The 12,801-nt window shown below is 32.4% G+C and overlaps 2 protein-coding genes across 5 annotated transcripts in view; one reads left to right on the top strand and one right to left on the bottom strand.

Annotated features, from left to right (window-relative positions):
- The first annotated feature begins 776 nt into the window (after positions 1 to 776).
- The window catches only part of LOC106054309 (protein-tyrosine sulfotransferase 1-like), an 81,469-nt gene continuing 69,444 nt past the window's right edge, over positions 777 to 12,801 (top strand). The window contains exons 1-2 of one of the 4 annotated variants that reach the window (XM_056006313.1): positions 777 to 828; positions 5,287 to 5,544. The gene's annotated coding sequence lies outside the window, so the exon portion shown is untranslated. Of the gene's footprint in view, positions 829 to 2,913; positions 3,068 to 4,865; positions 4,977 to 5,286; positions 5,545 to 9,539; positions 10,106 to 12,801 lie in introns of those variants that run through there. The other 3 variants (XM_056006314.1, XM_056006312.1, XM_056006311.1) reach the window with 3 other exon arrangements.
- On the bottom strand, positions 9,168 to 9,752 carry LOC129922120 (melanoma-associated antigen E1-like). Its single transcript, XM_056006755.1, has one exon. It carries the CDS (start codon positions 9,750 to 9,752, stop codon positions 9,168 to 9,170), a length of 585 nt encoding a protein of 194 aa, XP_055862730.1.

Raw genomic sequence — 12,801 nt, 5'->3', positions numbered from 1 at the left:
CTCAGAGTCTGAGTCTCTTACTCTTAGTAGTCTTAGTCTACAGTCTACATCATACACTCTGACTCTGTCACTCTACTGTCTGACTCTAGCTAGATCTAGTAATACTAGTATTAATTTAAGTCTAAGTAGACCTCACCTATCCTATATTACTATAAGTAACTATATAATAGTATATATTATATATATATAGAATATAGATCTATTTATGTACACTTACACTTGTAGTCTGTACTGTGTACACTACAGTCTAGATAAATTTAAACTAGAATCTAGATAGAAGATTACTCTAACTCTAACTCAAACCGATCTAGTTGAGATGAATCTAGACCTAGATTAGATCTAGATTGTAAACAAGTTCAGCATCACAAAATCCGTAGAGTATCCTCCCTTAATTTTGTTATTTAAAAAGTTAAATTTGTCAGTTTTTGTTTTGATCTATATTTTAAACTTAGAATTTAAGATCTATCCTAACCTTGATTTGCTTTTATAGTTAAAATGTTTTTTTATAAGTTAAAATCACATCATTGACATATCTAGATCTATCTTTATCAAGAATCTAGATCTTTATATTTATAAGCTTATGCCATGGCTTTTCACTAGGTCTAGATCTAGATCTATATAGACTTAGATTTATGTAAAAAACACTCCAGAATAAGTGAAAAGAAACGGAAGTGTATATACAAAAGGGTTGTCTTGGCACTAACTCACAACTGGTCTAAAAATTTTACTAAAAGGTCTAAAAGGAATCGAGATTTAGTTCTAGACTCCTAGAGGTACTAGACTCTATATAGTATATAAATATACATCTAGAATTTCATCCTTAAAATTGTAAGCTTGTCTTGTTTAATGATTAAATCACTAATTAAAACTATCCAATAAGACTGGGTTTATAGTTTATTATTATAAAAATTAAAATATTAATATTTGTTAAATAATAAATTATACTATTAATTATAATTAATTTCTAGAATCTATACTAAGAAATTAAAGAATGACTAGATTATTCTAGAATTAGGAATAATCAAGATTCAAGATCATTAAGTAAATTGAACTCAAATATTTCAAGATGAAGATATAGAATATAGATCTATACTAAGACTAAGTCTAAGACACTAAGTATTGTATAGTAAATAGATAGTACTATATAGTACTAATATAGTGATAGTTGATAGTCTACTCTAGATTAGATTCACTAGATCTAGATTGTCACTAGATCTACTACTAGGTCTAGAATAGTCTAGATGAGATCTAGTACTAGGCTTACTAGGGCCAGGGGTGGCAGGGGTCTCTGGATAGATTAGTCACAATTACTGAATTAGTGTCTAGATTGTAAATTTAATTTAAGACTTAGGGAACGTTAGAGTTAGAGTTAGTAAGTAGTAAATCTATATAGTTAATATAGAGTCTAGATTATAAATTATACTAATTATAGATCTATAATAGATATTATATTTTTTATATTTATTTATTATTATATAGATTCTATAATTCTATATTAATATTATTATCAATGAATTAGATCTAGATTATTCTAGATCTTGAATCTAGAATAATCTAGATCAAGGTCAAGGGATGTATATTGACTGTCACTATATATGGTCTCTCTCTCTCTATATATATATATATAGATAGATATACATATAGATAGATAGCATTTCATTTTATATATCACTATTGACCTTATCATACATATGTCTGAAGTTTAAGGTAACACAGAACTGAACAGTATGAGTATAACTATAACATAAAGTTTAGATCTAAGTCTCTAATATTATTATCTATATAATAGTTAACATGCATGATCATTCATTATGCAAGGCTTTAATTGAATACAATACTAAATTGGCATAGGAGATAATTCTAATTATCTTCTTTTTGAAGGAACATGTGTTTTCTTTTTCTTTATTCTCATTATTTTGTTGGAGTGTTGAGTTGACTAGTCTAATGAGTGTAATGTATCTAAGATGAACTGCATGGTGGTTTCCAGACTATGTAGCTCTCCAACAGTTTTGCTTCAATATTACATGTGTTTTTGGACCAATGTCTAGTTTGGGCCTCTTGATGGAGAATGCAGTTTTGAAGGACATGTTTGTTAATTAATTTATGACTATAAGACTATAAGATCTAGAATATATATATAGACTTAAACTGTTAAGAGTACTTTACATTAGTTTGGGAAAAGTAAAGGTGGTTGGTCGTTGTGCCACATGACTGCCTTGTTAATTGTAGGCCACAGATATGACCTGTGCATCATTTTCCCATAGATTGCAAAGGGTGCTTTACTTAAAGATGATAGTCAATCTCTATGACCTATCTCTATAGAAATGAGAGGAATGCCTGACATTTTCCCATAGATTGCAAAGGGTGCTTTACTTAAAGATGATAGTCAATCTCTATGACCTATCTCTATAGAAATGAGAGGAATGCCTGGCATTATCTGTGGTCCCAAAATGTCCACACAGCAATTTCCTCCTGTATTCCAGGGAACGGCAAGTGCTGATGCATTTTGGGATCAGCAGCATTGGAGGCTTTGCTAGGGTGTAGCACTGATAATAGAATAGGAATAAATCCTGGTGTAAATTGTACATTTTATGTTTGATTTACATGTTTGGGATGTTCCTTCAGAATTGAAGATATAATGCCCTTATTAAACCTTCCACAGGGTTTGAACACATGACTTTCAAGTAAAGAGCTCATACCACATGACCAGGCAGCCATTCATTTATAAAATCTAGATCTACTTGTTTACAGATAAAAATAGTTTCAATCTGTTAAGATCTAGTTTCTAGAAGAAAATATTGATTTGGGAAAATTGACTGCTGTTTGAAAGTGAAAAGTGCTTAGTTGATGAGTCGTGAGTCAGATTTTCTCTCCCTCTCTCTCTCTCTCTATATATATATATATATGTGAGAAAAAAAAACAGCCAGCCATAATGAATAAATGTCCAACAGTGTCATGGAAAGATTGTAGATAGATTTTTTTGCATTTTCCTTTTTAACATCCTGATCTTGAGCTTTGTATGTAAACGTTTTGATGGCCATATGCCGATATGGCCTGCAAGGGATAGGTAGGTAATCAATTTTATAGATATCTGAATGATTGTAAACTAGAAATAGTCTGGAACTAGATCTAGATAAGCAAGAATAATAACTAGATTGTTGTAGCTCTGGTACAGGAGTACTTTATCTAAAGCCACATACATTCAAAATGCTTTACACATACATCTTATTAGTTTATTCTAGTACACTATAATCTAAGCCAATGTTGATTACATTAAAATGTAAGATACGTATCTAAGACCCACATGCGGCTTTTGTTGATCTCATTAAGGTATTTGATACTTTGAGTGATTCATGATGGTTTGTCAGGTCTAGCCTTTATCCTTATAATTTTTTTCAATTTATCTTATCAATGTCTACCAGCTACAAAAACTGCTTTCTCATAATTGTTCTCAATTGATGATTGTATTAAAGTTTATGTATGCTGATGATTGCATGCTAATCTCCTCACACTGAAAAAAGACTTCAATTTACAATAAACTAATTCACGTATGTTGCTGCATTCTTTGGAGTAACTATAAACTTGGATTTAAAAAACCCCAGCAGAAGCAGCAGTAAATCCCAAGTCACATGTCACATGGGATTTACTTCACAATTACTGTATTTGTCATTCTCTTTATGTGGTAACTCACAATTTATGTTGTAAGTAATTTACTTTATTGCCCAGGATCATAGTAATAATGGCATATCACTGTTGAGAACAATTAATAATCCTCTGACTGAAGCTAGCAGTGCCTGTGACTGTTTTTTAATGTGAGTTTAACAGAGTAGGTCTGATTGACCTATACTGAAGAATCCAGTTAATCTCACCACCTGTTAACCAGACAAGCTGCTTATTCAGACCCTATCTTAAAGTACTGAAGTACCCTGTTAGACCATTTAATATGGCATATACGATCTTCTGGTTGTTTGGACCAAAACATTCACATCCTGATGTAGTTTGGTTAAACTTATTTGACTGCATATACTTGCTTAATGTTTCATTTTTGCTAAAAAAGTAAGATAATGAATATTTCTAAAAATTTGAAACCTTTTAATCCATAGAAAAATACCATAATTGTGAACAAGAATTGTGAAAGTGGTCTTGATTTTTTATTTAACTCTTTCTCTCCGTAATTATTTTTCCATGTTTCGACAGAATTCTTCATTTTGCTCAGTAGTATTTCACTACGCTGTAATGATCAAGCTTCAAGTCGTTTGTTATCAGAAAATGTTTTATTTGGCACAGAATTAAAGGGGGATGTATGCTCTTAATATATAACACAAATTTAAAAGTTTAAAGAAATAAAACATTAATTTAATTTAATGAGGTCAAATCAACGATGGTATCGTTGATTAGGAGAGAAAGAGTTTTTAAAAAAATCGATCTCTATTTAGCAGACCACAATATCTGACTGTTATAGTTTATTATTTAGCTGAGTATTTATTAATTTTTTTTTTTGAATTATAACATAATACAATTGACCTATATTTCATTAAATAGCAAATATTTGTAACAGTAATATTTAGCCCAATCAACCCTATTCCATTTCTTTTTTTTACACTGAATTAAAACTGAAATATAGATTTTAGCTATGATGTAACATTCCCTAAGCTAACAGGGGTAAGAATGATTTATGATCTAATAATAATAAATAAATAAACAACTTTTAAAATAGAACAATATGTCTAGTTAAAAAACAACAACTTCTAAATCCTTACAATATTAAAAAGCTTAAAAAATACTAATTTTCCTGGAATTCTCTGAAAAGAAAAGTGATAACACATCACTAAAAAAAAAGAGTCATCATGCTCTTGTTCTCTTTGTACAGGAGACATGATAAGCTCTTTGTATATGAAAGTTTAAGAAACTGCTGCTAGCTTCCTATCACATTCTAACCAAGGGGGTTTATGTCGTCGACACCACATCCAATAGCGGTAGGGTTGTTTTGAGTTAATTGACATATTTTAGTCCTCGTTTATATCTATGATGTTTCAAAAATTATTTTGAGATGAAAGTTTTGCAAGTTTTAATTGCGCTTCAAAAAGAATTATATTTTTCAAACATTTCTCAGTCAAGAAATTTTGGTTTGTTTTATTATTTGGCATTCATTTCTGTTTTGTTTTATTTTGTTCCTGTCACCTCTCCCCTCTTTTATTTTTGTGTGTGTTCATTTGCCTCCCCTTAAAGTTGTCCTTAACTAATCTTTTATTTGTTTATCTTTGACTTCCTCCTTCAAACACAAAGAAAACCAGCAGGGATCATGCAAACCTCTTACAGTGGAGAATGGTGTTGGCTCATTGGTTGTACAGAGCAAGACTGAGGAGTTCATGAAGTGTGTACTACTACACTACCAAGTCACCAGAGAGGAGGGACCACAGTATGGATTATGTTGGATTCATTCAGCACTGCTGAATAACTGGGTGAAAAACTTTCACAACTTGACCCAAGGGATCAAAATTTAAAAAAAAAGTTTTTAACATGAAGAAATTTCTTTCAGATATGGTAAGTATTATTATTTTTTTATATTGATTTATAAACTCATATGGGGGTTAGTGGAGCAGTGGTTGAGAAATTGGTTTACAAAATATTGTTCATGAGCTCAGACCCTTCTAAAATGTATAATTTCTTTTGGGTTTTAAGGGCATCCCTGAATCAACCAAGCTCAGATGTTACCTGATAAATGTTGCAAGATATGAAGATAGTTTTCTGTTGTGCAAGCCACATGATAACCTCCTGTAAGCAGTCAGTTGTAAATCCTCACTAACCATTAAAAAACAACAACCTTTCACTTACCATCAACTATAGGTATAAATAAAGTTAACAGATTCAGGTCTCTAAACATATTCAAAGGTAAAGTTATTACTAAAAGAAAGATGCCACAAACCTATTTGGCAAGCCCAAGTCTTGAACATTGCTTACTGTAAAAATTTATACTTGAATTATGTCATCAAATTATTGCCTCATTCTAAAATGGAGTCAGGGTTCATTTTAAATAATAGATTTAATTTAGGTGTTTTTAATTTCAACTTGTTGATTTTATATCCTGTGCTTTGTTCACTGTGAAATTTTGTTTTATTGCCCTTAAGTGATGACAAAGAATTCAAGAATTCTCTAGATATAAACACAGCTGCTTGAGATTTACACAAATCAGCATCAAACCACGCTATACATTCCTTTGAGTGTGGGAAGCAAATTTGACCAGTTCTTGTGGCTGGATGTTTTAAAATTACTTCAATTTACAAGTTATAAAAAAAAATTAAATGTATAAATAATTTCTGGCTATTTTCTCTAACAATTATTAATTTAGTTTTGGTCTACAAACATCAAAACACTATGTTTACATCATGTGCCTCTGGCCAAGATGCATTTGCTTAGCATATGGCACATTAAACATATTGGCATATGTTCTGTGTCACTAAATACTCCATAACAAATTTTTCTTCATAAAAATTGAACCATAAAAATACTTAAACTTTTTTACAAAGCTTATATCTTCTCACTATGTCTGTCTGTCGGGTAAAAAATTTGTACACATTTTTTTCTCCCACACCCATTCTCAGATCAAGTTGAAACTTTGCAGAATTATATGCATAGCCAAGACTTGAATCAAAAACAATTTACTAATTAGTCAATTTATTACTGGTAAATAATTATTTTGTTTGATACCAACACCCATTAAAAACTTGAAAACAATTATTAACTGTACATTTATTTACAAAACATCAATATTTAATAAATTAACCAATTAGTCAATTAATTAATTATTGGTAATTAATTCTTTGTTTGATAAAGAAGATAATTATGTGCTCAGAGCATCCTTGTGTTAATCTAGCCATGTATGTTAAATAGAGACCTAAGTCAATGGTTTTTCTGGCTGATTCAGGCAACCCGTCCCATGCTCTAATGGCAATTGTGAAGAAAGAGCACTTATGCAAAATAAGAAATGCACCAATGTGCCAAAAATCCAAATTCTAGAGGTCTATATCTTTGTATCCTTCTGAGTATTTTATGAGGCTGTGTTTTTGTATTTGTAAGTAATGGCATCTAGTGTTTGATGTATTGTTGCTAATTTACTTTTAGTCTTCTGTCATGGAGTGATTTGACTAATGATGCTACTCAAGTCGAATGTGTATAGTTGCATCTTTTCTAGTTTCTTTATGATTACACATAGTCTGGTATTCGTTTAAACAAGGTTAAATAGCATTCTAGTTTCATGTTCTTGTTTGATTTGTAAAAAAAAAACAAAAACTTTTAAGAAATAAATATATGTTCTTGTTTGATTTGTAAAAAAAAAAATCTTTTAAGAAATAAATATATCAATTTATGTCATCAATATAGGGATTCTATGATAAATTTTATTTTTTTTAAACCTAGGTTCTAGGTATTTTTGGTATTTTACTCCATTTACTCTCTACTGTCTGTGTAAGATTTCTTTGGTATGCCGTTTTGTTTTAGTCCCTTGAAAGGTCAAAGGCTTGGACAAGGGAGTAAACTCAATGTTACCCTACTCAGCCCCTGCATCATTTGAAAAAAAATGTTCACCATTGTGTGGAAGAAAAAAAACGGCAGAGGGGGGGGGGGGGGTGTTGTCATCTTAGTTTGTGTTTTGGGGCATCATGCAAAAAATGATGAAGCTTTAGAGATTCTTGACAACATCCTATTGCAGTCTTGTTCTTTCTCTACATCCCCACTGGGTACATTTTCAGCCTAAATATTGATTTTGTGTTGGTTTATGAATTTAATTTTAGCTTGACAACATTCAGTAGTGTAATGGGGGTAATTATTACCAACATTTTATTTTGTTTTCTACAAGGTTATCTCTAACTGTCTAATTGGTGAAGTTCTTTTTAAATGAAAAGAAAATTAATCCAGCTAAGCTTCATTTCATTAATCTTTGAAAAACTCTTAATGGATTTAAAAAAAAAAAAGTTTTAGTAGAAACAAAATTCTGCCATTAATGATCATGATTCTAAACAGAGCAAGGCATGTTCTTTTTCTGAGTGTCCATATGTTGATCTATTTCTTTATTTCTATTGTATGATCCATTTCTTTCCATGGTTTTCATGTTTGGAATATTTCTTTGTTTCCATTATAAGATTTATTTCTTTGTTTCTGTGTGATGATCTATTTCTTTGTCTTTGAGTTATTGTCTATTGGTTTATTTCTCTTGTATGATTTATTGATTTATTTCTCTTGTATGATTTATTGTTTTATTTCTCTTGTATGATTTATTGATTTATTTCTCTTGTATGATCTATTGCTTTATTTCTCTTGTATGATTTATTGCCTTATTTCTCTGGTATGATCCATTATGTGATGTCAAATAGCTTAGGGCCTTATCAAATCTAAATCAGGTCCTTCCTCCCTTATTGTAACTTTGAAGACAAAAAAAAATTCACTTTTTTTTTAACAAAAATATGCATATTAAATATATATATATAAAAAAAAGGGAGATTAAATTTACAATAACTATATTTCTTTCTTCTAAAATGTGCCAAATGCCGAAAGTATCAATATAGAATGCTTATAGATATAAGCATTTCTTTTTTTTTTTTGTACAAGAATAGGTGCCGGTACTCAGTGATGGATTGCCTAACTTTTAACTACTAATAAATGAATAATAAATGTTAAAATACAAGAAAAGAAATAATTCTTTTCCCCACATTAAAAAAGGTGCCGGTCGCCTTACCGGTGTGTACCGTCACAAAAAAAACAAACACTGGATATAAGTATTTTCATTCATAATTGGATCTTTAATAAAGGTCTTGAAAAAATTCACAAAACTCCTGCCCCGGGGCCTCCCCATACTTAAATCCGGCCTGACTCTTCCTTCATCTTTGGACTTGAAAGACAAGCCTTATTGACTGTAGGATGAAAAATCAAGGGAAAAATATTAACTGCACCGCAGCCCCACACTTGTAGATTTTTGGCTATCGATGCCTTAATAGTATGATTGGTGAAATAGATGTATCTTTGCTTAACTGTGGGATTGGTGAAATAGATGTATCTTTGCCTAGCTATGTGATTGGTGAAATAGATGTATCTTTGCCTTGCTATGTGATTGGTGAAATAGATGTATCTTTGCTTAACTATGGGATTGGTGAAATAGATGTATCTTTGCCTAACTATGTGATTGGTGAAATAGATGTATCTTTGCTTAACTGTGGGATTGGTGAAATAGATGTAACTTTGCCTAACGATGTGATTGGTGAAATAGATGTATCTTTGCCTAACGATGTGATTGGTGAAATAGATGTATCTTTGCCTGACGATGTGATTGGTGAAATAGATGTATCTTTGCTTAACTGTGGGATTGGTGAAATAGATGTATCTTTGCCTAACGATGTGATTGGTGAAATAGATGTATCTTTGCCTAACGATTTGATTGGTGAAATAGATGTATCTTTGCCTAACGATGTGATTGGTGAAATAGATGTATCTTTGCCTAACGATGTGATTGGTGAAATAGATGTATCTTTGCTTAACTGTGGGATTGGTGAAATAGATGTATCTTTGCCTAACGATGTGATTGGTGAAATAGATGTATCTTTGCCTAACGATGTGATTGGTGAAATAGATGTATCTTTGCCTAACGATGAAGTGAAATCACTAATGTGAAAGTAATATGGTGAGACCAAAACACATCTACTGTTGAGCAGTGCATCGTGAGTACACCCATTGCGTCCAGTCAAGTGTGGGTTCAAGTGCATGAATATTTTAATGTCCCAGTGCCGTTATGTTGAGTCGCATCACGTGGCTGGGCTGTCGTCTGCTGTTGAGAGCATCGCGCGGGGCTCGCACTCGTCTGTCGTCGTCACAAACTCTGATGTGATAGCCGGTATCGGAGGATTTGGAAAAAAAAAATATTTATTTTATCTCCCTTGGCTTATTTTGTCCGTCACAGACAAGACGGCAACTCTTGGGTCAGACGATACCATCAATGTATCGATAACTTGTGTCACACGCTTGTACAATAGTTGTACCGATCTGTGTTTTTTTTTTTTTTTGGACCTAATTCTAGTTCTATTTTTAACAAGATCAGTTTCCTTGGGAATATTTGACGGTAAGTGACTTGTAAATAATGTTCAAATTTTGAATTCATCCTTCTCTCCTTTCTCTAGATTTTAATTCCTTAGATACGTGTTAAGCAAAGAGAGAGAGAGAGAGAGAATTGATGTCAACAAAAATAAAAACCACAAAAAAGCGCATTAGTTAAATACTTAGAACTAGAATGACTGAGCATTAACATAGACGGATGGCTGCCTGGTCGTGCGGTTTGCGCGCTGGACTGTCGTTTGGATTTATCGATGGTCCCGGGTTCAAACCCTGCCCCTTCCATCCCCCGTCGTCCTGCGGGAGGTTTGGACTAGGAGTAAACTATCTTTAACTCTGAAGGAACATCCGAAACATGTAAAACATTTTTACAGACATACTATAGATCTACATGTTACTCTATCATTATTTAAGTTATTATTGACTAATAGTGATTAGATATGCACATACTTGAATCAGTATTAGTGAGCAAATAGCGTATTAAATATACACATACTTAAATCAGTATTAGTGAGCAAGTAGCGTATCAAATGTACACATACTTAAATCAGTATTAGTGAGCAAGTAGCGTATTAAATATACACATACTTAAATCAGTATTAGTGAGCAAGTAGCGTATTAGATCCATCACTAGCTAAACAGTTTATTCTTTCCCCATTTAATATTTTAAAATAAATATCTTAACAACAAAATCCATGGGGAAAAAACAACAGTATTTTTATTTAATTGATGTTTTTATCATTATTTATTTTACTGAAGAATCATCAAAATTGCAGACAAATGATTGAAATGAAACTATGTCTAGATCATACATTTAGACACATAAAGACTAAATAACAAAGAATGGCTTACTTATTTATAACATAGCAACCCATTTAACCTTCGCCTTGCATTGAAAAGGGACCTGCAACGGAGATCCTCTGACGTATTGGCCGTTGAGGTTCAATGTACCGTTTTGTTGGTAAAGTGTTCCCGCGGCTTCCGGTGCATCAAGGTTGGCCAGGATGTCTCTGATAGATACGTACAGTGTAAATAGAGAACGCATTGGTCGTGGAACCCTAAGCTTTGGTCTCTTGTGGTAGAATTAGACTAAAACATATCTTTATGGCCTACCAAATGAACACGTGATAACATTGAGTGTGAACTGATCATTTATTATGCATACATTGTGTTTTCACGGCTGCTACAATCTCTGGTGGTGTAGCTAACAGTGGGCCATCGACTGACTCTGTAGATTACAATCTGCGAGTTATCAATATTATCATGAGCTACAATGTCCTGGCAGTCTAGCTTCAGGCCTATTTTTATATAACAAAAGATTAACAAAACCACACCATTTGTTTTTATTTCCGTAGTCTCTTTGCAGTTTTCTCTTTAGTTGTAACCAAAAAAAAACAAAAAAAATTGTAATGGCGTATTCGCTATTAATATTCATTTACATGCAATTCTTCTTCTTTCAACGTGATGTGCATGTGTCTCTCGTGTGTCACTCGTGTGTCTCAGGAACTTGCCTATCGATTTCTCATTCATCTGTCAATTGACGTGTTTATGTTTCTTATCTTTCATTTTCATAAGGTATCTTTTTTTTTTGTGAGGGCAATTTTCTTCTAATTGTTTAGAAATACGATGGATTTAAAAAAAAATTGGATTCATATTTCCATCGTCCTCCTTTTGTAATATTAAATAGATGTGAAAAAAAAAGTAGATCTAGGGATCGATCATTTTTAAATATGGTAAGCGTTTAAATAGGAAGGGTTTTCGTGTTTGTGTGTGTACGTGTATCTGTGTGTGGGTGTGTGTCTTTGTGTGACCGTGTGCCTGGGTCTCTATGAGTGTGTGTACTTGTCACTGTGTGTGTGTGTGTGTTGTTGAATTACGTTTGCTTAAAATAAAAAGTCTAAAAAGTCAGGCTAATATTCAACTCCCGTGGAGTGGGTTGGGATGTCGTTCGCTGGGGCGCCCCTGACGACTCTCTTCACTGTGACGTGTTTATACCAAGGTATGCTTGGACTCGAAATCATCGCGGATTTTTTTTTTCCCATTAATATTTTTTGATAATACGTAGTATGGACCTTTCGCGAAAGTTGGACCCTCGAAAGTCAAAGGATCACTGTAACTGCTATTTCATTAAATTATTTCTTTTGTTACATAACAAATCTTCAGTTCTCCCTCCCCTTGTAACAAATCGTAACACATTTTTATACCCCCCCCCTTTTTTTTTTTAAAGACTGAGACTGCTTTATTCCCCAAGTACGTTATTGAAAATTGTTGTTTGGACTTGATAATCTGGAGGCCTGCACCGATACACACATTGATAGCGATCCTTTTTTGTCTTGGTACACCGGAGTGAAAAACCACAATAGTGTTTGTGTGGTCTGTCGTATCTATACAAAAACAAAACAAAAACATGGTTAAATCAAACTTTTATACTGGAAAATAATTCGTCTTCTGCAGGAACGCCCTTGTTGTTGTTTTTTTTTGGTAATAATTTAATTATTACATACAGAAAAGGGAAGTTAAACCTTGCAGTATTGAGATATATGGCAATGATTTTGCGATTCTTCCTCTTAGATAAGCTATGTTGTTTATTTTTAATTAGTTTTATACTTTGCTTGTTATTTCTATAAGCCTATTGGTAACAATAATGCTTCGTTATTGGATGTCGAATGTTGTGTTGACATTTATGATAATGTCATTGCATGACAG

Source organism: Biomphalaria glabrata, chromosome 12 (genome assembly GCF_947242115.1).
Source record: "Biomphalaria glabrata chromosome 12, xgBioGlab47.1, whole genome shotgun sequence".
NCBI lineage: Eukaryota > Metazoa > Mollusca > Gastropoda > Planorbidae > Biomphalaria > Biomphalaria glabrata.
This window is presented reverse-complemented; position numbering and strand designations above follow the sequence as displayed.

Coding starts and splice junctions, on each gene's coding strand:
- LOC129922120 (XM_056006755.1), bottom strand. CDS start 9,752: ATGCACTTGAACCCACACTTGACTGGACGCAATGGGTGTACTCACGAT.